General features: G+C 55.1%; 7 protein-coding genes across 7 annotated transcripts; 3 read left to right on the forward strand and 4 right to left on the reverse strand.

The window, feature by feature from the left end:
• Nucleotides 1-891: 891 nt before the first annotated feature.
• JKF63_00411 (uncharacterized protein) lies at nucleotides 892-1548 on the forward strand (the record flags this gene model as incomplete). The annotated part of the gene is made up of 1 exon (XM_067896462.1): nucleotides 892-1548. The coding sequence occupies one exon, from the start codon at nucleotides 892-894 to the stop codon at nucleotides 1546-1548; it is 657 nt and encodes a 218-aa protein (XP_067752619.1).
• A 2289-nt stretch (nucleotides 1549-3837) lies between these two features.
• On the forward strand, nucleotides 3838-6069 carry JKF63_00412 (uncharacterized protein; the record flags this gene model as incomplete). Its single annotated transcript, XM_067896463.1, has 1 exon — nucleotides 3838-6069. One exon carries the CDS (start codon nucleotides 3838-3840, stop codon nucleotides 6067-6069), a length of 2232 nt encoding a protein of 743 aa, XP_067752620.1.
• Nucleotides 6070-7834: 1765 nt separating this feature from the next.
• On the forward strand, nucleotides 7835-8419 carry JKF63_00413 (uncharacterized protein; the record flags this gene model as incomplete). Its single annotated transcript, XM_067896464.1, has 1 exon — nucleotides 7835-8419. The coding sequence occupies one exon, from the start codon at nucleotides 7835-7837 to the stop codon at nucleotides 8417-8419; it is 585 nt and encodes a 194-aa protein (XP_067752621.1).
• A 959-nt stretch (nucleotides 8420-9378) lies between these two features.
• Nucleotides 9379-11733, reverse strand: JKF63_00414 (uncharacterized protein; the record flags this gene model as incomplete). Its single annotated transcript, XM_067896465.1, has 2 exons — nucleotides 9379-10621; nucleotides 11471-11733. 2 exons carry the CDS (start codon nucleotides 11731-11733, stop codon nucleotides 9379-9381), a joined length of 1506 nt encoding a protein of 501 aa, XP_067752622.1.
• A 975-nt stretch (nucleotides 11734-12708) lies between these two features.
• On the reverse strand, nucleotides 12709-14820 carry JKF63_00415 (uncharacterized protein; the record flags this gene model as incomplete). The annotated part of the gene is made up of 1 exon (XM_067896466.1): nucleotides 12709-14820. One exon carries the CDS (start codon nucleotides 14818-14820, stop codon nucleotides 12709-12711), a length of 2112 nt encoding a protein of 703 aa, XP_067752623.1.
• Nucleotides 14821-16813: 1993 nt separating this feature from the next.
• On the reverse strand, nucleotides 16814-19180 carry JKF63_00416 (uncharacterized protein; the record flags this gene model as incomplete). Its single annotated transcript, XM_067896467.1, has 1 exon — nucleotides 16814-19180. The coding sequence occupies one exon, from the start codon at nucleotides 19178-19180 to the stop codon at nucleotides 16814-16816; it is 2367 nt and encodes a 788-aa protein (XP_067752624.1).
• A 3083-nt stretch (nucleotides 19181-22263) lies between these two features.
• Nucleotides 22264-23790, reverse strand: JKF63_00417 (uncharacterized protein; the record flags this gene model as incomplete). The annotated part of the gene is made up of 1 exon (XM_067896468.1): nucleotides 22264-23790. The coding sequence occupies one exon, from the start codon at nucleotides 23788-23790 to the stop codon at nucleotides 22264-22266; it is 1527 nt and encodes a 508-aa protein (XP_067752625.1).
• Between the last annotated feature and the right edge of the window lie 1571 nt (nucleotides 23791-25361).

The following is a 25361-nucleotide window of genomic DNA, read 5'->3' on the forward strand; positions in this document are numbered from 1 at the left end:
ATGCGTTTGTGTTGCCGTCTGTATGTTCCACTGGAAGGGAGGGGGGGGGAAGAGGAGCAAGGGAGGGACCAACAACTCCGCCAACAAATTTTCTTTTCCATGTTTTTCTCCCTCTTGCAATGAAGTCACTCAAGAACTAAGGAGTGAAGGAACATGTGATTATTCCACTCGGGCGAGAACGATCGGCTGAGCAAAGCGCGTTGGAAGTCTTTATGCGATTGGCGCTTGTTGGTGTCTAAAAGTTGCCGTTGCTTGGGCGCTGTTCGAAGGTGTGCTCACCAAGTACCTCACTTTCTTGCTTTTTTGTTTGTTTTTCTTCCCGCGTGCCCGAAAGCATCGGAGTCATAACAGAGGCCGGAGGAGCTTGGAGTTTGTCGAACGGACTGCGTTTGATGAGCCGTGAAAGGGCGACAGTGAGGTCCCGCGCGGCACAGGCGCTCTTGAAGGAAGACATATATATATATAAATATATAAATGTATATGTGTGAGGTTCCCCACAGACGCGCCCACGCCACTCTGTATAGGAGCAACCTTTGCTCTCTTACCTTTCAGTACATAAAGGGAGGGGGTTACCTCCAGCAGGCTCCTGGGAAACACGCAAAAAAAAATTGTACATTACGCAGCGCCGCCTCCTTGGTCAACATCTTTTCTTCCGAGCCTATTACACCCCTGCTCGCCATGCACACTTTACTTTCCCACGCACTTATATCTATAACCATCAAGCACCAATCGAAGCTCGACTACTACGCACACACGCACGCAGACCCAAATACAAAACGGCTTTCGCTAGCAGCACTTATATTTTGTCAAACATATAAACCCCTTCTCCGTTTTTTTTTTGTTGTTGTTGCTCATATAAATATATATATACATCACGTCCTTTAGCCTATAATGCTCCGTCGTCTTTCCAACCGCAGCACGTCTTTTGTGACGGGGGCTGCTGTGCAGGCACGACACACCACTATTCTCTCCGTGCGCAAGGGTAACAAGGTAATCCTGATTGGCGATCGTCAGGTTACTTTGGGCGAGCGTATTGTGGCCAAGAGTAGCGCCTGCAAACTGCGCAAATTGAATGATAACGTTGTGATCGGCTTCGCAGGCAGCACCGCCGATGCTTTCGCGCTGATGGAGAAGTTGGAGAACAAGCTGAACGACTTTCCAGACCAGCTCTCTCGTGCTGCGGTGGAACTGGCAAAGGACTGGCGCACTGACCGCGCCCTTCGCCGCCTGGAGGCGTCCCTCATTGTGTGTAGCAAGGAGGAGACACTGGAGATTGACGGGCAGGGTAACGTAATCACCCCTGAGGATGATGGCATCATTGCCATCGGTTCCGGTGGCACATACGCCAAAGCAGCAGCCCGTGCGCTGATTGACGTGGAGGGCTACGACGCGGAGCGCATCGCCCGCAAGGCGATGAGGATCGCGACTGATATCGACGTTTTCAGCAACAGCAACTGGGATGTGGAGATGCTGACGCGCGAAGAAGCAGCCGTAAAGAGGGAGGAGGAGCAGAAGGAGGCACAGGCCAAGGAGGACAAGAAGGAGTGAGTTCTCGGGTCTTTCCCCGCGGTGGCATGTAGCGTCGTTCCCTGACTGCAGTGCAGCCTTTCCTCAGCGTTGTGGTGCACGTCCACTAACGCCTTCCCACTCCCCATCCTCTCCTGCATTTTTCTCGCGATCCAAACCTTATTGCTCGGTGCACTAGACTTTTCCCGAGGTGCCTATCTTGCACCGAGCTGTTGCCGTTGATGTTTTTGTAAGGAATAAAGAACAAACATGAGCGCTGCACATGTCCAGGCTGCGCTGGAGCCATCGACAGTGACTCACACCTACGCGCACACAGGTACTCTTAATGTGTGCATGTGCAGAAGCAGCGAGGAGAGAAAGACATCCTCATTTCTGTTATTTTTGTATCGCTGTGTTTTTGTGTGCATTCTCTTTTTTTGTTTCGCGCGCGTGTGTGTGTGTGGGGGGGGTCGGGGGTCAGAGAAGGTCCTCTCGTTTTCCATGGTGCTGCCCATTTTTTTTTTCGCAGTCGATGCGCTGTCGAGCTGAGACATTCTAATTCTCAGATAAAGAATGGGTGGGGTACGTCGAGAGTGGAATGCTCAATGGGGAGCCACACCCCCTCGACTTTGTGGTGTTTTGCTTTGAGCACTGGTCACGGCTGCGGCGCTATGCACGCCCGCCTGCTTACATAGACGGTGGAGGTCGACGAGAAAAAGTGATTTCCACGAAACTGAGGCCTACAGAGAACCCGCACAGGTCCTCTTTGGCCAAGAGAGGAGAAACAGCGGTGACCGCACAAAAGTCCGCTGCTGCATGCACGGGGGAGGGGGGGGGAACAACATCCATGTGGTGGCGGCTGATGCTACTTTCTCTGCGATGCGGAAGGGGTATGTTTGCGTTGGGTTTCTGGCGAACACGCACTTGTGCCTCCGCTCCACCAATAGCGCTCTGCTGACTTGTGTTCTCCCCCATTTAGCCGGATCTTGTCTTCTCACTACCCCTCCCCCCCTCCCCCCCTCCCTCTCGACTGCACACATAAACGCCACCGCCACGTCATTTACGAAACGATACATTTTTTTTTTGCCACTGTTTGACCTTCGGACCGATTTCCCTCACGTCTCCTCTCGCGTTCTCGTCATACCACTTTTTCCCCGATCCCGCTTCGCGCCTTTGGCTCAGGAGGTTTAATTGCCAAACAGGCCGACACAAATCGCTTTACATTGCGCCCCCACCCTCCCTTCCTCCTCCACTCCCCCTTCCTCCCACTCCTTTTCTCCTCACCCACCGGCTCGCCCGCGCAGATCACCACAGGAAGACATCCACAGAAAATACACCCACGTTATAAAGGCGGCAAAGAAGACAATAACAGACAGTTTAGAACAAAAAAAGAGGCAGATTGTTGTGAGCAGGGATAAGCAAGTACAGCGAAAGGCGAGGAGTCATTATTGGCAGCACAACTGCACCCCACGCGCAGAACCGCATACTTATACACACACACACACATATATATATACATCTGTACATACACGCAAACAGGAGAGGAGGTGAGGTGTGTCTTGTAACTGGAAATCGACACAACAATCCAAGGAGTAACATCAAGCAACAGTTGTACACAGTGAGGCAAGGGTACGTTTAGGGAGGGTACCTGCGCAGCTTGTGGTGTTTATGCGTCGGCGTGTGTGTCTGCGTGTGTGTGTGTGTGTGTGTGTGTGAGCCTTGGCACCTCTTTTTTTTCCCCTGTTTTCAACCTCGTCTTTTTTTTTGTACTCGTTCTCCTTACCGGATTTCTTGTTTTTTTAGTTGTACTTACCTCTTAATTTCTTTTAAGTGCGTGCCTGCACGTTAACCGACTCGATTAATCAAACACACACACACACACACACACAAATACGAGACACCAGCCAACCCACACAGACTCACAAGGTTCCACTTTTATCTAGCCGCGCCCCTCCGCGCTCCCCTCGTTTCCCACTATTTATCTAGCGTACTTTTGCGTACGTCAGTGTTTCTTTGTTGTTGTTTTGTGTGCTGTGTATATCCTTTTTCAAAATTTATTTTTCCCTCATCACTGTTTATTTGTAACATCTGCACTTTGGTAGGGACGGCGCCTGTGTTTGAATTTAAATCTGCTCATTTCGCTTTGCGTGTGTGTGTGCGTGTGTGTGTGTCTCTGAGGAATTGAGATCTCTTCGTCCGTACACACCACAAGGCAAAAGGTATCACATCGCAAAAAAAAAAAGAAGAGCTCAAGATAACGTGACTCACTCACTCTCTTTCACATCTTTCACAACTTTCTCCCCTTTGCCGTCACCTGTCGCACCTTTGGTAATGGAGCGAAGGAGCTCCTCGTGTGTCCCTACCACTGTGGCTTTTAACAAAGTCTGCCCATCGTCGTCCCTCCCCGTCAGGGTGACGAGCATTGGCGAAGGCGACAGGTTTTCTTCTGGGGCCCCTGCCCCATGCTGCCGAGAGCAGCGGCGTGGCCGAGGGAGACGACACCAGATACCGAGGGACCGTGCAACGAGAGCGTGTGATGGCAATCAGCTCTCCGCTGGCGTGTGCGAACGGATCACTGGGCCCCAGCTCGCCTCCACGACTTCGTCAACTCTCTTGGTAACCTACGGTGCGCACCGCGAGGATGACGCACAGGCTGGCCACCCCTGCAGCCGGGGATATAAAGGCCGATGGAGAGAAGGCGACGACTGCTCTGTGAATGGTGCGTGTGGATTTTTGAGGAATGCCCCGCTGCAGACTTCGCTCATGGCACCGTTCCCTACAGTGTTCCTTCCCACTTGGTGTCGGTTCGAGTCTGTGCCGGCTTATCCACTCTCTGAAAACGGGCTTACGAGGGAGCTGGTCGATTTTTTCCACAATTTAGAGCTGAACACCTATGAGAAGGCGGCACGAGCGCGGCTGCTTGACTGCGTGCGAGCGTGTGTGACTGAGGTGTGGGGTCCACGTGGAACAGAAGGTGAGCCCGGTACGACAGCACAGGTGATGCTTTACGGTAGCTACGCTCTGGGGCTCTCCCTTCCAAGCAGCGACATCGACCTGGCGCTCGTTTTTCCGGCTGAGGAGGAGGAGGGGAATGCCACGGGCTTTTCTAGGAGTAGGGGTGGTGGAAGTAGCCCCCCTACGCTGCCGACGCCTGCCGACACACGCCAGGCCCTGTGCCTCGAGCGTCTTCACAACCTCGCTGAGCAGCTGCGGAAGTCTGCTACGGTTTCCCCACTGAAGGTGGAAGTATATGACCAGTGCCGCGTGCCACGCATTCATCTGCAAGACATGTCCTGTGGTGGAGTGTCGTGCGACACAACCAGCTCCTTCATATCGACGCGGGTCGCCCGCATTGTGGCGCGACAGAAGCTGTGGCTGGAGGACTCCCCACTCGCTGCGTTTCTCGTTCGCATCACCAAGGCCGCCGTGAGGCAGTGGGGTCTAAACGAAGTCTTCTGCGGTGGCGTCGCCTCCACAGCGCTCTACTGCCTGGTGCTCCGCTTCCTTGCCCAGGTGGAGCAACTTCACCAGCACGCGGGGGTCGAGGGGGAGTGCTTGCCTCCTCCGCGCTACGAGGAAACTACGGCCGCCAACCCTTTTTCAGTGCCGGACTCGCCCTTGCGCTGCGCGTCGTCGTCGTCGTCGTCACTACCACAACTTTCGTTTCCCCACTCGACCGGTGAGCATCCCGCTACGCCTCCGCCAGCGGCCTCTGTCCCGGCTGCCATCGCCCGTGGTGGCAGCACGCTTAGCGCAGCGGCGGCCGCTCCTTTGTATGTGCCTAGCTGGGCGGCGAGCAACAAGAAGCTTGACCAGAGCATGTCTTCATCTTTGCGCGCAATGGACCAAAAGGAGGACGCGCTGCGCCTTGTTAATGAGACCGCTTGCACCCTTTCTCACTCTGGCACAACGAGCAGCGCGTGTGACGAGGACAGGGAGGCAGACAACGAAGTGGATGGCTACACACAAGCGGGTCTAACACACAGCTCTGGTGCCACCACCGCTACGACTACGCCGACCTCTCGCACCGCAGCAAGCACGCCGTCTTTGACAGGAGGCGAAGCGCACAACAAAGGCGCACCAAGCGCCCCTGCTGCATTGGCGCCGTCAATATGCGGTGTTCCTGCCGTGCAAAACGATGGCAGGTTTCCAGCGGTGGAGGAGCTTACCCGTATCGCCCAAACACGGTACGGCGCATCTCCAGCGCGCCTTTTGCTCAAGCTCTGGCGCTTTCTCTCAGCCGATGCCTTTTTGGGTGGGTATCAGGTTGCAGATGTCTTTGGGAACGACATGGTGTGGAACGACTGCGGCGATCGGAGCGAATCCGCAGCGCCACCCACACGACTTCCGCCCATGGCGTCACTCGAACGAGCCACGTTTGCGGGCACGGCCAGCGCCGACCTTTCCGCTGCATCTTTTCGGACTCCCGAACTGCAGGCCCTTTTCCGCGCCTCGTGCACGTCGTTGGAGGACATGCTCCATTCTCAGCGCTACCCTTGGTGCGGTGCACCAACCATGCTGTCGACCATCTTTGTCGACCCTCGGCTACGATCCACGCTCTGAAGGCCTTTTGATGTCGCGAAGACGTCCTCTTTTGCCATTTCACCGTCTCGTCTCGGATGACGGGGGTCCTCTCTGGAGCGCCATCAAAACTACTTCACGCGCTCTGTGGTGGGGGGGGGGAGGGGGGGGGGCAGGATGGGCAAAAGCCAGCCCCGTTCTTCTGAGGACGACAGGGTCACGTACCAATGAGGTGGGGTGGGGTGGAGGCTCGAGGTCAGCGCAGCATGTCACTACCGATGTAGTCGATAGACAGATCGTGGATGGGCCTTGCGTTGAAGCGATATGTGGCAGTGTGGGCAGGATACCTTCGCAGGACCCCATACGTCTGGTGCCGTATATGTGTTTTAACTCGAATGCATCCCACCCAGCCCTATTCTTTACCCCCGAGGTATCCATCACGTGCAGATCAGCGTAGAGGGGACCGGCCCACTCTCAGGCGATCAGCGTGGCTGAGGGGGTGGGCAATGCTTGAGGCCGATGCCACACCCCTGGTGACAGAGTCGACCACTCTCGCAACACGTCTTCAAAGTTTCCTTGCGCGACACGAACGTTCTTTGCCCCAGGTCGGGGGAGGAGTGTTGATTCTGGCGCATGCTTTGTGCCAGGAACACACAGTGTAAACGGAAGGCATTACGGTTTCGATTCTCAGGTAATATTGCGTCGCATGTATGGGGGTACCACGATCGGCTTAGCTTGAGGAGGCGCTGGGTGTGGGGAGGTGCGGGGACGAAGAAGCGAAAGCCAGCATCCTACCATGGCTTTGGTGAAGAAAAAAAAGTCTTTTCGGCTGTGGCGTGCACCCACACCCCTCCCCTCTCTCTCTCCTCCCCTCCGCAACGAGGTGTGCTCATTCTCTGAGCACATACTGCTCTCTTTGAATTTCATCGTTTATTGCTACTCATCTCTGCGTGTGCGTTGGACTCCTTTTTTTCTCGAGAGGAGAAAAAAATGGTGGAGTGGAAAGTAAAGCAGAAAAACTCCCTCCGCCTTCTGTCCCGTCTCCTGCGCCACATTTCATTTGTCTTTTTTTGTGTTGTTGTGATGAGTGCTGCTGCTACTCACTTCGTCCGTGCTCGCCTCTTGCACACACACACACGCACACACACACACACACACAGCTACGGTGACCGCCACGTGTACAACGATATGTCACCACAACGACCATGGTTCTCACCAACGAAGGGAGACGGGCGCAGAAGGGTAGGAAGAACATAACAGTAATTTACAACATGCTTTTTTGGGGTGGTTGCTTTGCCGTTCTCCCCCCCCCCCCCATCCCTCCCTTTCCTTTTTTTTGTTTGGCGTGTATATATAGTCTACACTGTTCTTTGCTATTTCCACTGTTTTCCTTTTTCCCGTCAATGTCTACGTATGTGCGTGGGCGTGTATTCCTGTTGGCTTGAGCGCCATCACGTGTGCCAGTAAAAGAGAGGCTCCTCCCCTCCCCTCCCCTCCCCTCCCCTCCCCCTCCTTTCAGCAGGGAGGGAAGCGTTTTTTTACTTGTCTCTCCCCTTTCTTTTACATGTGCGGCAGTGCTCCCCCGCACACGATATATTGAAGCTGACGCCGGAAGATGTGATTCAAACCACTGCCTCCTCTCCAACCTTCCCCCCATCTATGGAACTCTTCATTTGGCCTGAGGAACAGTCGAGACGTACGGTGCATACACCACATCCGCACCGGTTCACACCTTTTAATGCGAATATCTGTGTACCCATAGAGGGACTACTTACTTTTGCAGCTCCTCATCGCATCCCGGACGCGGATGCCTCTACATCAATATGACGGCTGGTCGTATGAGCGGCTGAGGCAGCAACGCAACCGGGCCCATTTTTTGCTGGAGGATCCCTATCGCTTTGTGACGGTGCTGTTGATATCGAAGCGAGGCAAGCCGGATGAGCTGAGGTGTATCGACAGCCCCTGTTATCACGCCGCGGGTCCACTAGGCGAGGGCGACATCGTTGAAATCGAGGATCTGCTCTGCTTGCGCTGCCCATGGCACCGGTTTCTTGTGAACATCGAAAACGGGGAAGAGATTCTACTCAGGGTGGATCCAAATTCCGAGCAGGGGGCGGGGATGGTTGGCCGCCACACCGCCATGCCTACATACCCGATGCAGACTGCCAATCCGTCCGCGGGGGGCGTGACGGTAGTACACGGCGAGAAGGTCCAGCGAGTGCACCGCGTGTGGCTTGAGGAGGCTACCGGTATCTTGTCCATCGAGGTGGCGGAGGAGGCGGACATGCGCCACAAACCGCTGCAATCTGACAAAGTTGCCGGTGACATCAAGCACGGCGGCGTCTCTATGCAGATCTTTGACATAAAGGCACGTGGTCTCGACAAATTGTGAAAGATGTCTGTGCTCAAACACGTGCCTTTTGCCGGATCTGGCATCACTTCTTTCCTCCTTTCGCATTCAGCGACGCTGGCCAAAAGGAAAGGCTGCGCGGGTGGGGTGGGAGGCAGGGAGCTGGGGATTTTTTTGTTGGAGAGGTCTTCTACAAACGCACCGTTTTCGAATTTGCCTTCCCCCCCTTTCCCTTCCTATTTTCTTCTCCCCCCCCCTCATCATCATTACCACCACCACTTCATCCCCCTTTTCCCCCTCCTGGGGTATTCCTTGAACTCCAACTTCATCTTCCCTTCGTGTGATGTTTGGTGGATTCTTTTTGAGCTGATCGATTGTATGCGCCACGGGACCGAACCTCAGAGTTGACTTCCCCCTCCCCTCCCCTCCCCTCCCCTCCCGGAGGGGGAGGGGGAGGGGGGCGAAGAAAACAGCAACAAAGAAGGTACAGGTCAGGAATGCCAGCCGTACTACGACGAGGCCTAGAGGAGTCCACCAAAAATGGGTGAGAGTAGCAAGTGTGGCCCCTCAATTGTTCTCCACTTCTTTTTTCAGTGGCCACCAAGTTCCACATGTAGTGGCATCACGCAACTCCACCCACGCGCTCGCAACGGACAGAGGCATGATGTCGGAGACTTGGGCCCGCACGCAGCACGTGTGCTTAGAGGCCTCTGGGCTTTCTCTCAAAGGTGGTTCTCTACATGTGCCCTACGTGTATTGAGGGGACAGAGAAACGAGCTCTGCGACTGACAAAATTGTATGTGTAGACCTGGGCAACTAAAGGGGGAAAAATCCTGCTACGGCTACGGAAGGCGTGCGTGTGGTGCCAAGCCACGATCACAGCGGCCCTTGACCCCGTGAAGAACGCGAAACGTGAGTCGCACGAAAGACAAAGCCACCCACACCAACGTCAACACAACCGCACTCACTCAGAAAGTGCACACGCCATCGTCGCGGCATTCTCACACCACAGACCCCATCACCGCAGTGCAGGCACTGTAAAGCGCCTGACACGGCGAGTCGGTGGTCAAGGGGTCGTAGATGGAGAAAAAAGACAAGCGGGGCCCCAACATGACTGCTCTGTCACACTCAAAGGGGTTTTTCCCCGTTGTGCCCTCCATTACCGCAAACTCAAACTCGCCAAACGCAGCTTCTACATCGCTGCGTGCGACATCCTTGTTACCGTTTCGGACACCGAAGAAAAACGCGCGGGAACGAGCATGCATCGCCACCCCGCTCCGAGTCACCTCCCGGGGTGGCTCATCGACTACCGGGCGGGGAAATGGCCGCACCTCTGCCACACACTCCAGTGCGTACACAAATATACGCAACTTGCTTTCCACGTACCCTTTCCAGGCATTAATAGTGTCCTCGCATGCTACAAGCGACTGGTGTTCGCTAGTGATGTGCACGCCAGCGAAGAAACGATACTCGTCGAGTATAGTGTACGGCTCCCAGAGTGCCGAGTACGGCAGAGGGACCTGGGCACACAGTTGCTCAGCACGCAGGAGCTCTTTGAAGAAAAGCTGCAGTCCGCTGCGACCCACCGCGTGGGCCGCGTTGACGGTGGGCCGCGCCGGGTTCAACACCGGGAGCAGGTCGTTTGCGTCCCAGACGGGATCCCATGGCGAAGGCATTCCCGGTACTCGTGCCATGGCGGCCTTCTCGCCCTCGGGCACAATAATGGAGATGGGATCAATTCGCGTGCCGCGCACGAACCACCACGCGTACAGGGAAAAAAAGAAGCGGAAAATGACGCTGCAATCTTTGACGGGGCAATACTGGCAGGCGCGCGCCACCATGATGGCGAGGCACACGCCGTTTGGGAAGGTGTACAGGTTCCCATAGACTTGCCGTTGTGCTGCCCAGTACTTCACGGCACGCAGCACGCACGAGTACACGTCCAGCGGAAGAGGAAGGCAACGACGAATCTCAAGTATTGTGCGGATTCCGTTCACGGTCGCTCGACAGGGGAGCGACACACGAGGAAGGAAGTCGTCACTTAGGAGCTCCTCCGTGTTGGGCGCGGTCTGCATATCAACGGAGGCAAACAGCAGATCGACATGGACGCCGTTGTACGAAAACTTGATCAAAGGGACGCGGGCCGACGTGACCACGACGACGTCCTGCAGACGCCCCTCAGCCGAGCGCGGAAACTTTTGAAAAAACAAATTCGTGTTTACAGAGGCGGAACATAGCGCAATTCTTCGCGGTTACATTGAGTAGCAGTGTAGCCGTGCACGGCAAAGGAATGGAGAGAGACAAGAAAGAGCACCAGACAGAAAGCCGACAAGCGCGCATGTGCGCAAGTAACACCGTCGTTACGCATTAACGTGTGTTATGGCGGCAGGCATGCACGGTGAAGTTTGCAATAACGCCGGCATTACCATCCCGAGGTGTGGAAGCCGCGCGGGGATGGGGGGGGGGGGGCAGTGAGCCGCATGAGACGCAAAGGGAAAAAAGAGGGGCGAAGGCCGGAGAGCGAGGGCGCGGCGCTCGCGTGCATGACGACAGTGACATCATAGCAACATGGAGGTGCAGCGTGAGATGAACGGCAATCCACACCCGGTACAGCATACAAATGAGGAAGTGAAAAGACAGGGTGTTGTGCCCAAACGCATCAGCAGGGAGTGAATAACCGTGGCAGTCCACGTGATAACCGCCATCGCACACGTAACGCGTGGTCAAACATGCGGAAAGTTGAAAAGAGAAAAGGGAGGAGAAAAGGAGAGCGAAAAATAAAGTGAGGAGTGAGAGAGAGAGCGATAAGGTGCGCATGCAGTCGAGGATGCAAATGGACAACAGAAGAAGCCCGCCTCGTCCACCGCACACCTCAACTCTCTCCTTCACATCCGCGTGCCACCACCACTGCACTTCGCCGTGGGAGCCGAAAAGTACAGAGCGCAAGAGGAACAAAGATGGAGAAAGCGAGAGTGAGGAGGTGCTCAGTGAACGAGGAGGGGTGAGAGGGGGAGGGGAGGGGAGGGGGGAGGGGGGGTAATTAAGAGTAAAGAGATTATTAAAAAATGAGAAGCGGAAAGTGGCTCACCATACAAATCGATGTCACTGCCTGTGATAGCGGCGCAAAGGCCGCTTGAACCAAAAACGTACACCCGCGTCCACGCAATGGAAACTGCCGCCTCTGACTGCAGGACTTTCTCCAGCAGTTGCCGAACAAGTGTCACAACCTCCCCCGTCTTGTCCATGGAAAACGCATCTGTGGCCCGCCGCAGGGCATTCGACGCCTCTGTGTCGGCGGTGAAGTCGAAGCTATCAAACGCCTTGTCTACGAGCGTTGCTTCTGCTGTGCGCCCCATCGTGGCTATGCCTGCAGCGCCAACTCTGTTGGCGATGCACAACAAAGTAGAAATTCCTCTCGTTTTTTTCTTCCAGTGCGATCAAAGAAGAAACAATACAACGAGAGAATTGTCTCCTGTGTGGTCAAAACAAAAAAGGATGTTTGAAGAAACTTGATAATCAGCTGGGAGGGCGCCAGCGTCGGGGAGTGGGGGAGGCGAGGGGCAGCGCCTACAGCAACACAACACTTGAACAGCTCACGCTGCGCTACACTTGTTTTTCCTTTTGTTTACAGTGATATACACGCGAATATGTGTGGGTAGGTGGGTCTGCGCGCATTCTACACGGGAAATATATGAGAAAGTGAGGCGATGGAGACAAGTAAATCTATAGGCGGGTTGCCGCAGGCAACAAGAATGAGATGGTGATGGCGTCGAGCAGGTGACAAGAACGCCATGACGATACTTGTCTTTTTTTTTCACAAACGCTGATACGGAGTGTCTGGGCTTTTTAGGGAAAGAGGTGGACGCCAAGCGAACGCATATGCCTCAGGCACACAGCGTCGACGTGCACACTTCACATCCAGTCGATTCTGAGACAACCCGACACAAAACGCATCAACTCACACATGCACGCGCAGTATAAGAGGGACCTTCAGACAGGAATTGATGCGCACAATCAAACTCACTACCTCCTATTCAGGGGCCGATTTTAGAGGACTCGAATCCCCAAAGTCCACAAGGAAAGCACCGAAGGATGCACATGGGCAAGTCTGATGGGTTTGTGCGGGAATGGTGTCAAAGCAAAGAGAGACTTTTTTGGACCCGCTCCCAGTGCTCCTCCTCACATAGTTCCGATTCACGCATACGGCTAGAACAACGATTGGCGATAGCGAGCCACCAATGGCACACTAACACCACAGTGACGGCTCAAGCCGTCCCCCCTCCCCTCCTGGTTATCCCCTCCATCCCTTCCCTCTTTCCCTCCATCTCGCCTCAGCGCAATCGCTCAGATAGCTTCAGGGCCTCTCTGTGGATCGCCGTGTTCGGATACGGAATAGAAAAGCGATCCCCTGCCGAGGCGACGACGATGTCACCGTCGTGGAGATTGCCAAGCTCTACTACCTCCGCACCCGAGACATCGAAGAGAAGACAAACCCTTTTGCCATCCCGCCACTGCAGCTCACGGGTGATGATGGACCGAAGAGCGCTGAGCGTCTTGCACGTCGGCCGCACAGTGACGGTGCGGTAAATGTTGTCGTCGTAGACTCCGTTCTCGTAGACGCGGATGTGAATCGGCTTTGTCATCATCGAAGGCGGTGGAGCAACGCGTTTAGGCGCTGTCGTGTTGATTGACAGCTTTGGAGCACGAGCCGCTGTCCTTGGAGGAGACGCAGACGTTGAAGATAGTGTGGCTGTGAAGTCACTGCTGTTCAAAGTTGCACTTGATGCAAACGCTGTGTTGGTAGCGGTTGTGGTAGAACGAGTGGCCAGAGGCTTCATGACGCGACTGGTAGCGGTGGGGTCACGTCGTGGATCACCTACGGCGGCGAAGTGGGATGCGAGCCCCTCAGGCCTGTAGACACACCCTGTAGTAGCCACCAGCCGCATGCCACCCTGCACACCGTCCGCCGACTTGATCTCGAACCCATCGTCCGTGAAGAGGCGAGTGGCCGTGAGCTTCTGCGTGTCCCAGCGAAGCCTTCGAGTGACGGCAGCGAAGACTGCAAACATGGTGGTGCACTGCGGCTGCAGAGCGATGCGGAGCGGCTTTCCAAGCTCGCTGCCAGACCCGGTGAGGCCAGCGAGCCAACAAAATCGCGTTCCTGAGCTGTCTCCGCCGCTGGATCTCCGCCCCGTCGTTCTTGTGAGTTCATTGCGAAGGTCAAACGATGGCTGGTCTTGAATTGCAGAGGCCTCATGAAGTCGAACCGGCGTGGCACCACTCGCATCGTCACACAATATCTCTGCAGCGGCGGAGGGCACCGCCGCTGACGTACCCACCGACAAATCGATGTCACACGAGGAGGAGTCTGGTGTGGGGCGAAGGTCTGGTATGCTCCCCAAGTCTGTCACTGCACGAGCGCGGTGTGGCACGTCCTCCAGGGGCGCAACCGACATGGGCAGACCCAAACCCTCTTCGACAAAGGAGCACATCGCAATAGTTGAGAGGGAATTCAGTTGCGCTCGGACCTCAGTTTTCGACGCCGGGCGCGAATCTGCACGCCCGGAAAACGGACGCTGGCATGGCCCGCGCATCGGCTCCTTTTTTAACACAGCTCGAAACACTGGAGCAGCTGCAGTTGGCCTCTTCCGCACCTCACTTGTCGCCTTCTTTGCCACTGACTCGGCCGCTGGCGATGGGGTGTAAGCAGGGGCAGGAGAGAATGATGGCACACGTGCCGAGGCCAGCTCCCCACGCTTGGTAGTCGCATTGCGCACTGCCGCAACAGTCGGAGGGGGTGGTGGGGGCAGAGCCTCCGGCACAGAAGCAGAATCGGTAATCGATGGAGCAGAGGGCCGACGATGAGGCATGCACAGGTGGTCCCACCCCAGGGGCTCCACTACCCTCGGTGGCGATGATGGCGCGGGTAGTCCCTTGACACTCAATGAACGCTGGGCTCTCTGGGCCGGATCGGTGTGCCGAGCGGCGGTGCAGCTGCTGGTCCCCACACCTGGGGCAACGTTTTCCCGCCCAAGAGCAAGGCACTCGACAAAAAAAATCTTTGTGATACCATCAGCAAAGCGCAGCTCCACAGCCGGCTTTCCTTGGAAAGATCTCATCACCCGTACCACCTCACCTTTCTCGCCCAGATACACTGGTTTGAGGGGGTCGGCCGCAAAGTAACCGCGATCAGCACGGTGCAGCAAATGGATGTCATCCTTGACGCGAACCCTCTCCCCTACGGACACAACCGCGTCACCCACTGGCAGACTCAACTGCACTTCCGCTGCAGCTTTCTTCTGTGCTACTTCCATTATAGCTGATGCCGACAACTCCGGGTGAGCGGCGGCAACGGCGTCAAAGGCCGCCAGTTCACGTTCACGTGTTTCACGCAGGCGCTGCAGCTGGCATTGAATCTCCTCCCTCCGCGTTAAAGTAAACATTTTCTTTGAGGGGGGTAACGATGAAATACGGGCCCACAAGTGAACACACAGGAAAACTGCCGTGATGGGTACGCAATATATATGTATATATATGTATATATGTAGATAAGTTTATATCCGCGTGTGTGTGGGTGGGTGGGTGAATGGGGGATCAGCTCCGGAAAAACGAGAGGCTTTCTGTGAATCAAGTAAATCCCCCCTCTAAAAGGAAAAAAAGAGGGGTGCGACGCAGGGGGTCGCAGTGCTGCCACTAAGGGGTGAGCGGTTAGTTGGTGTGTGTCTGTAACCTTGGAGAGGATGGAAAGATCTAGGAAGTTAAACGAACGAATAACGCGTTTCCTCTTTGACTGAAGAGGACACGTGTAATCATGGCCAGGGAGGTGCTACAGAGCACATTCATGTGATGGTATGTCTCCCCGCTCCTTTGAGGTTAGGAGTGCGATACAGACGAAGAAGGAAGCGGCCGTGAGTGTGCTGGCAAACCACACCCTGTGCAGCCCCATTACACAAATATGGAACTGCCGTTGTGGGCAGAGGGGTGAAGAGAACCCACAACAAGTGCCCCTTCATTATCGCCACCGCAGTCGCGGCCCTTCAGCACGGGAAAAAAAAATGGGGCGGGTTAGCATGTGAACCTAAAAAGAAACGTTAAACTGTGACGTCCGCTGAGACACGTCAGCTTGCCATCTGGGCACCCGCGGAGAGACCAAGAGACATGCGGACACACACACACACACTTCAAAACACTGTACAGTCAACATGGATGTCCACACAGACACGCTTAGACAAGTGCACAGGGTAGCCCCCGTCGCCTCAGTCATACCCTTTCATAGAAAATCGCTACATCTTCTCCCTTTTCCACGTAACGTAACCACGTTGCCTGGCAACACGCGAGTTGCGGTTGATGCTCTACCCCTGCCAGGCATAGCCTCCCCCCTCCCCCCCCCGCCCCGCAGGCGTGGTGGCAAAGCAGTGGTGCACAACACTTGCAGAAATGACCGACCTGCCCATTTCAGCATGGACTCTGTCGTCAGTCCCCATCCACGCCCTCCTCATTAGCCACCTCAGCCGTAGACAGCGAGGGATAACTAAGTTTTATATCATATTGAGACTTGCCTCTTCTACGAATGATACAGTCGTGTTGTCAATCTCAGCTCGCTTCGATGGAACGCCGTTGAGGACTTGCACACAAACAAACGTCGGGTTACAGCGCTTTGACCTCATCACGTTGCAGGTACGTGAGCCTATAAACACCCGCAACTGAACAATCCTGGCAGGGGCATAGGGACTGCATGGGCTGCCTGCAGCTTAGGTAATGCACCCCCCCCCTAATCGCCGCACGGATACCCCCCCCCTCCGTCATCACGAGAGGAATTACGTTTGATAGGTCTGAAAAGAGTGCACCGCACCGCGCGCCGAGTCGAGACCCGACCACTTGTGTTTACATCAACAGCGCCATTACAAAAAAAAAGGGAAAAAGAGCAACTGTGCAACCCTCTTGTGGGAGAAAGAAGAGGAATGGGGGGGAGTTACGTTCGTGACACCGCAGGGGCGGGGGAGTTACGTTCGTGACACTGCAGGGGGGGGGGGACAAGAAACAGACATACCGCACAGATCGATGAAACAACGGATATCACCTAAACGAGCTGACCCACCGCGGAGACGCCACCCTAGCTTAGGTCCGCCGGTCACACGATGAGCGCGAAAGCGTTTTTGAGAGAGAGGAGCGTGCCAGCACAGAAAACATGTTGCGACGTCTGTGCAAAAGAAGAAGTGCGGTGACGACATGTTCAATGCTCTCTTAATCCTGCATCTGGTACCGTTAGCGAAAGCTGGACTCTCCCTGCCGCTTGCCATCTCTGACAACAAGCACGGTGTGGAGGAGGCGGGGGTGAAGATGCAGTAAAGCAGTGAATACATGACAAACCGAGCAACACTGCCGGGACCAAAAATGGAACTGCACACGTGATCCGAAGGGGAAAAGGGGACCTCACTACTTTGAAGTGGGAAAACGGAAGCCGGAGCTGGATGAAGCGCCAAACGACTCTGTCGACGTGGGATTGGAAAATGAGAAGGGGCTGGCCACGGTGCCGGAGGCACCTCCCCCTGTACCGACGGTTGCGGACCCCCCAAACGCCACACCAGAACCGAAAGACGACTTGGTGTTACTGGCGCTCAGATTGAATGAAAAGGCACCGTTGCCGACACCCGAGGGGGCACCCTCGGTTTTACCCTTGTCATCATCGTCGCTGTCCGCGCCAGGAGCGAACCCGCCGTCATCGGGGATGACCGCCGGCGGACCAGCCTTCACAAACGGGTTGGTCTTCGGGGCACCAAAGGCAGGCGCGGCAGGGACAGAGCGCGCAGGCGCTGCCTCGACGGGTTTAGCTGAGAAGGAGAAGGGGTTCACAGGTGCGCCGGTAGATGGCAGTGGCGTTGCCCCGAATGTGGGCTTCGAGCCGCTGGGGCCGAAACTAAAGGAGGCCTTTGCTGGCGCGGTACTCTCTGCAGTAGACTTCGTGCCCTTGTCATCATCGTCGCTGTCCGCGCCAGGAGCGAACCCGCCGTCATCGGGGATGACCGCCGGCGGACCAGCCTTCACAAACGGGTTGGTCTTCGGGGCACCAAAGGCAGGCGCGGCAGGGACAGAGCGCGCAGGCGCTGCCTCGACGGGTTTAGCTGAGAAGGAGAAGGGGTTCACAGGTGCGCCGGTAGATGGCAGTGGCGTTGCCCCGAATGTGGGCTTCGAGCCGCTGGGGCCGAAACTAAAGGAGGCCTTTGCTGGCGCGGTACTCTCTGCAGTAGACTTCGTGCCCTTGTCATCATCGTCGCTGTCCGCGCCAGGAGCGAACCCGCCGTCGTCGGGGATGACCGCCGGCGGACCAGCCTTCACAAACGAGTTGGTCTTCGGGGCACCAAAGGCAGGCGCGGCAGGGACAGAGCGCGCAGGCGCTGCCTCGACGGGTTTAGCTGAGAAGGAGAAGGGGTTCACAGGTGCGCCGGTAGATGGCAGTGGCGTTGCCCCGAATGTGGGCTTCGAGCCGCTGGGGCCGAAACTAAAGGAGGCCTTTGCTGGCGCGGTACTCTCTGCAGTAGACTTCGTGCCCTTGTCATCATCGTCGCTGTCCGCGCCAGGAGCGAACCCGCCGTCATCGGGGATGACCGCCGGCGGACCAGCCTTCACAAACGGGTTGGTCTTCGGGGCACCAAAGGCAGGCGCGGCAGGGACAGAGCGCGCAGGAGCACCCCCCGTAGACTTTGCACCGAAAATAAAGTTGTTGGAAACAGCAGTGGCAGCAGTAGCGGCCATTTTGACGCCCAATAAAGGCGCTTTAGCGGTTGGCGCGTCAACCGGCGACGGAGTGGAAAACTTTGCAGAAACCTGGGCGTCATCGTTGAGAGACAACTTGGTATTGTCAAAAAGCCTTGTTGTCCCAAGTGACGCGATGGGCACTGTTAACGAATTGTCCTGCGATCCCAGGGGAATGGCCGACGGAGCGTTACTCAACGATGTCTGTGATGCATCTGTCTCGGGGGCCACTTTGGGCGCTTTGCGCACTCGAGACACCGCGGCAGCTGCCGAAGAAATTGCGAGGCGCGGGCGCTTCTGAAGGCTCGGTAGGGGAGACGGGGCAGTGAGAAGACTTGCACGAGACTGGGAAGAGTGGGCGCCGCGGTACATCGCGGCCTGGTCGGAGTGCGCAGATACGACAGGATAGATGCTGCGCTCGGGTGCTGTGAAGTACTGGTTCACCGTAATATAACACTGCGGTGTCTCTTGTACCACCGGATGCACAAGAGGCGGCTCGGGAATCTGCCGTGCCGATCCCGTGATCGGGCGGTGCGGCTGTGGCACCTGATACTGAAGCTTGTCGTGTCGCGGCTGGCGAAGCTCGATGGTGTCGGCTTTGTGGGTCTCTTCCGACAGCTGCCCAGCAGCTGAGTAATCATGCGGTGGAGTTTCCGCATACATGGCGTGAGCATTAGGCGGAGTCGCTGGGGAAGCGATTGCTTTCGCAGAGGCGCAACTGTCCTGGAATGTCTTGGCTTTCCCATCCGAAATTGTACAGATCCCCTTGAAGATACCACCAACGGTGCAATAGGCGAGATTGGCGATGCGGCGCGTGTACCGCCAAATTTCACCTGAGCGGTCCGCGTTGGACTCTGAGGACAACGACTGTGCGTTCCACCCTTGACCGCTGGGCGTCACGAATGAGCTCTCGGAGCGACGCAGGGCAGCCGCACCACGGTCGGAAGAAGACCCATCGAGGCTGCCCAAACCCAGGTGAGACACCGAGTTGGTGCCACTTAAAGGGCCAACGCCGCCAGCTGGCCGCACGCGGATACGATCACGGTGCATCTAACCGGGCCCGAGATGTAGCGAATAACAGGCCAACGGTGGCGCCAAATGAAATCTACAGGACGACCTTTTATTTCTGTGTGTGTGCTTACAAAAAAAAAACGGGTATCTTATGTGCAGATGACCTTTCCTGCCTCGTCCAGGATCGGAACAGAGAAGTGCAGAAACGCTGAGTCAACACTGCGAGGACTCGAAAGGGAGAAGCGCCTCACTACAGGGAGGGACTTTGTTGCGGACGTGACGTGGAGAAGTGAGGGGGGCGGAGGTTTTGGGGTGAGAATAGAGAGTTGATTGGACGGAGAAAGAACTCACGCGTGCAATTGCGTAGAAAGAAGGCGCTGTGCTGTCGCCTCAGCTTTCGTTGCTATTACTACTTGGGGACATGTGTTCCACGACGAAGAAGATGGAAGAGAGCAAGCGGAGTGGCGGATGGAAGCAGAGAAAGAGAACGAGGGTGCAAAGATCAAGAACCGAGCATCAGCGCGAGAGGGAAGATTGGCAGGTATGCAAAAAAGTAGGAGCACAGAGCAAGAGAACTCAGAATGCGAGACAAAGTGCGAGAAAGAGGCTCAGCGAAACGGTGCCCCCGAAGCTGGTGCGCTGCAACTAGTGTGAGGACTGAAACAGGAAATCCCTGTCTTCGCATCTGAGGGGGAAAACTGAGTGGGAAAAGCAAGCCGCTCGCATGTTTTCGAAGGGGACTAAAATCGAGCAAAAGGCAACAAAAAGTAACGAAAAGGGGGAGAGAAAAAGGGGGGGTGAAGACATGCGGTGCCTCCAATGCCGCGATATCCTCAAACATTCATTTACCTGCAGCGATGCAAGCCCCCTCCCCCTCCCTCCCTCCCTCTTCGACAAGTCACCCCACCTCACCCCACCCCCTATTCGATGGGCTGCATTTCGCTAGTTTGTTGAAATTTTTTCGATTCGCTGCCAACATTGTCCTTTTCTACGCAGACACTGGCACCTTTAATCATAAGCAAATATAAACCAAAGGCGCATGTACACACACACACAGGCACAGACACACACACAGACACACACACAGAGACATACACAGAGACATACACAGACATGCCATTCTACATGCAAAAGCAAACATGAGTGAGAGAAGAGAACATAGGGAATAGACATGCAAACATACACGAAAAAAAGACAAACAGACACGAATTCCCATTTTTCACCCATGTACGTAACGCTTGTGTATGAGAGTACTATCGAGAGGGGGAGAGATAAGTAGGCGCGGAGGTGGTCTAAAAGCGACACCCGCTTTCACCAACAACAAAAGTAAATAATCATAATCGAAGAACTCCCACCTGAGACAGGTGGTGCTTGGAATGGAGAGAGAAACACAGCAATTGGCGCTCCACTACTGCCATGTCCCCTACCCTTCCCCCTTGCCGTCGAAGAAAGAAAAAGAGTATCCTAGGACACTTCGTCTATTTCTCTCTCCGCTCTGTCACACAGCCCTGCACCCTCTCCTCATTCCATCCCCCCCCCCCCCGCGTCACGACTCATGATCACCCTCATAGGCACAGCCGCAACAAACACAACACATAGGCAGACACGTGCCCCCTGGAACCTCGTCCCAGCGCCGCTCCCCTCTGCCATCAATTACGACAAGAGAGCGCAAGGAGGATGGAAAAACAGAACGTTACACCCAACTTCTTCCCGTCTCACTATAACGCGCATCATCACCGGGGGGGGGGGGGGATACACTATGTCGGATAGGGGTAAAGGGTAAACCACCAGTGGCCATGGTTCAAGACCGAACGGCGCTGTTCTTTCTCCAAGGCAATTTGTGTATGTCTTAATGTTTTTTTTTTCTTCGTGAGTGCACGTTCTAGAAGGGGGAAAAGGCATGGCGGTAGCGCTGTTGAGTGCGCCACGGCTTGAAAACAGTTTTCTTCCTTTCCCACTGATGCATCGTAGCTACTACCCGGTATTTCTGCTCCTATATATATTCTTTTTTTTTTCAAGACAGAGAACGAAGAAAAAAATGGTGATCGTTTCACCGCTCATCTTTTTTTCAGCTTTGTGGGAGGGGGAGGGGGGAGGGGGGGGTTGCGTTTGTATGTTTGCTCCAATGCACGTGTCCGTAAGAGAAGCCTCGCTCTGTCTGTGGTAACGGTGTGTGGAGGGGGGAGAGGGTGTCACGGAGAGACGGTTCTATTTCGTATGTTTTTTTTCGGTGATACGTGTGTGAAGGCTTCTCCATCTCACTCTTCCGCCTCTTATGAGTCCCCCTGTGCCGCCCCAGCCCCCCCCAGACAGAAACAACTTTGCTACCCTGCATCATTCCCCCTCGTCCCTATGGGTGTCGCAAGTTCCACCCCCCCCTCTCTATCCGCGGGGAGGGGGCGGCCTTTGACCGCGTGTAATGACTGTCGACGGAGAAATAGTCCAAAAAAAGAGCTTCGCTTCCGGAGGGTGAGAACCCACATGAAATCATGCATGCAGGGTGGAGAAAAAGAAAGATAAAGGAAACTGCCAGGAAGATGATGGCAGGGAAGGGGGGGGCGAGAGGGGGCAGTGATGAGGCGGTGTGCAGCACACTGATAAAAAAAAAGAGCGAGAAAGGAACGGTGCACCAGGACTCACTCAAGTATATGGGGGAAAAGTGTGGGAAAGAGGCGACAAAGGCAACAAAAACACTGCTGTGGTCAATGTTTAAAATAAAAACGGAAAAAAGAAAGGGAAAGAGGGCACGCCGGAAGAAAAAAATTCAGGAAAAAAAATCAGGAAAAAAAAACGACTCTGATACCTAAGCCACAAAGAGGGTCAATACTTGCACCACCGCCCATTGCCTTTTTCCCGGACATCTGCAATGCATTTGTGTAAAGAAGAACAAATGAACGGGGACGCTGTTCTTTCTTTGCCCACGGTCGGACAGCTTTTAGAACCGGGATTGCGCAAAGGAGCGCAGTAGATCCCCTCACAGACGGCTAAAGCTGTGATGCTCATCAGAACAACTAAAAAAAAAGGGTGTTCTCCTCGACTTCCTCCCTCCTTTCTTTCCCAATAGATTCATGAAGCAATCACAGCGGCACAAGCAGGTCTTGTACGTGTCCATTGTGCTTGCCCTAGGAATTGATGACCTTCTGCTTCCCCTCCCAGACTGCCAACTTCGTGATGGCGTTCGCATTATGCGCGAATGCTGGCCCTATAAGGTGACACAGCTCATGCTGCAGCTCAGCGTTGGTGCTGCCGCTCATCATACCAGCGTTGTACATCTCAATGGCGTCATGCACCAGCGTGGCGCCCATCTCCTTCTCCAGGTAGTCGCGTGCAGCAGAGGCAAGTACAGTATTTCCGTTTGCCAAAGTGATTGTCTCCATCTGTGGGGTGCAGTCAGCGGGGCCGTCTCCGAACTCCTCTGGGTGTCCGCCAAGGTTCGACTTGCCAACGATGTTCTTGGTTTGCTGTACAATGGCATTCTTCTGCGCAATGTAGTCGCCGTCGTCATCTACATCGGGATGAACCACCATCTCAGGCTCCGGCTCGGTCGCCGGCAGTGATTTTGCTTCAGCCGCCTGCTTCGCCAGCATTGCCTTCATTTTGTCGCGGTGCATGCCGCGTAGCATCGCCATCTGCTCCCGCTCGCTGAGCTGCGGTGTCGTCAGCTCCTTCCGCTTGCTCGCCAGAGGCGCTACCGGGAGGGACTGCTGCTGTTCAGCTTGCTTCTCCAGCTTGCCGCGCTGTTTCGCCTCGAAATCGGTACGGTCCTTCTCCACCTGGCGAGCTAGGTCCTCACTGAAGCCGCGCAGGGTGCCTTGCACGTAGGAGCTCTCTAGTATGCGGTTGATGCTGGGACGCTGGATATGGTTCACCTGGAGCAAGCTAGTACACAGCGTGCGCATCTCAGCTGGTATCGCGGCAGGGATTGGGTCGAAGCTGCCCGCTAAGATTTTCTTGAGCAGATCCTTCAGCGTCTTTGCGTTGAAGGGGCGGTGCAGGGTGAGGGTCTCGTAGAACACAACACCAAGGGCCCACACATCACTTTTGTTATTGTACGGCTTGCTTTGGCACAGCTCGGGCGAGAAGTAGTAAGGAGTGCCGCATACCGTCTTGGCACACGCCATCGTGTTCTGAAGCACTGTAGAGATACCGAAGTCTCCAAGCTTCACCACGTTCTTGGAGGTAAGGAATACGTTAGCCGTCTTGAGATCTCGGTGAAGAATGTGGTTATCATGCAGGTACTTGAGTGCCATGCAAATCTGCAGAAACCAAAACATGGCCAAGTTTGGGTCAAAAAGTTTCGGCACCTCCTCTTTTTTTGCCTCCTTTATACGGGAGTTCAAGTCACCGCCGTCGGCGTATTCCATAATAATGAAGATGAAGGTGCCATCCTCAAAGTGCTCGTGATAGCGAATGATGTTCGGGTGGTCGACGGCGGCTAAAATACGAATTTCGTTCTGCACGTCACGCCTCTCTTTGGGTGTCATCGAGACAGTGTCGATGGCCTTTGCCACATATCGCTTGCCATCGGACTTCGAGCGGACGAGAACCGCCTCACCGAAACTGCCTTTGCCGATCGACTTGACGCGGCGATACTTGCTGCGGAACACCTCGCTCTCCAGCGCCTGCGACTCGTCCGCTGGTTGCGCCATCGGTGCGTGTATAAACAGGAAGCGTTCACTGTGTGTTTTTTTCCCCTCCTTGCTGTGAATTGTCTATTGCCAACGCGTAACGTATCTCTTGTCGCATACACGGGGACTGATGTGAGCGGGGAGATGAGCGGATTTGTGTAAATAATAATAATAAAAGAAGCTTTGATCGATTTGTGTGCGTGTGCGTACGTATGTATAACACAGCAAACACGTATATGCGTACAACGCGCACGAAAAAAAAAAAGAAAGGTGGCTCGTTGAGAATGTGCGTGGATGCGCAACGAGTGAAAATCCCTCAATTTAAGCAACGCTCAATAACGAGATAGCGGCAAAACGCAAAAAAAAGGGCACAAGGGGTACACAAAACATGCAGAGGGGGGAGGGAGGGGGGACGAGCAGGAAGAGGGAGAAGACACACCAACAATCATCCACATCACATGTACATGCACACGGAAATCCCAACACACAGAAGCGAAGCGTTGGCCAGCAGCGTGTGTGTGCGTGTGTGTGTGTATGTGTGTATGTGTGCCGAGGGGGGGGGGGAAGGAGAAATGCAGGAGCAAATGGATATGTGAGAATAAGGAAGGAGCGGAACGTGAGGAAGAGGGGAGGAGAGGGGAGGGGAGGGGGAGGGGGGGGGGGTGCAAGTCATACGGAAAGGTCTCGGAATTTAAGCGCAGGGCTCAAGAACCAACGCAACAATGCACGATGGTTGCTCATAGGGGAACGCTACAACCACTCCTCGGAGTCACTTGGGTGTGAAAAGCAAGAGGACAGTAGATACTAGCCAGGCCAGTCACACAGGTGCAGACGTGTATATAAATACATATATGTGTGTGCGCGTGCGTGTGTACCTCTATAAGGCGTGTGGAGAACACATTGAAAGAAGGGTCATTGGAGGATGAGTAGACTTCCTTTTTTGTGCAAGCGGCTGCTCTTACCACTGCTTCTTTATGGATGCAATTGCCCTCGAGGAAGGGATATCGGGGTACTGTGACACACACCGCACCAGGCGCGAGTTCGAGGGGCGTGGAAACCACGTTGCGGAAGACACGTCAGAAGACTGGAACCATGAGTCAGGCTGACCACACAACATACATGAATGATGGGAAAAAAAACAAGAATCCAGAGGGGAGGAGGCCTAAGTGGTGCGGTGTAGTGCGGTGCGTCAGAGATGAATGAGGTTGACGCGCAGGCCGCAGGGGGGTGGGGGGAGGTCGTTGAGAGTCGATAAGAGCGCACACGACACAGGAAATGAGACAACTTGGAAAACCGCCTCGGTGAGCGCTCCCCTTCACACCCCGCACACACCCCAGCCTCTCCCAACGTGACGTTCTTCTTTCTGTACATCCGGAGGAATCAGGAAAAAAAGGGGAACACGAAGCGAATCGTCTAACGCCGACCGCCTTGAAAGAATCATTCCCTCTCGCCCAGCATCCTTGAGAAAGGGGGGAGGGGCGATGAACCTGCGCACAACAGTCGTGACACAAATCGAATACAAGCAGCATTAGCGTAACAAACAGAGGAAAAGCGGGGAGGGAGAGGAAGGGGGGCACCTGCAGCCCCTCATC

This window comes from Porcisia hertigi, chromosome 36, assembly GCF_017918235.1.
Source record: "Porcisia hertigi strain C119 chromosome 36, whole genome shotgun sequence".
Classification (NCBI taxonomy): Eukaryota; Euglenozoa; class Kinetoplastea; order Trypanosomatida; family Trypanosomatidae; genus Porcisia; species Porcisia hertigi.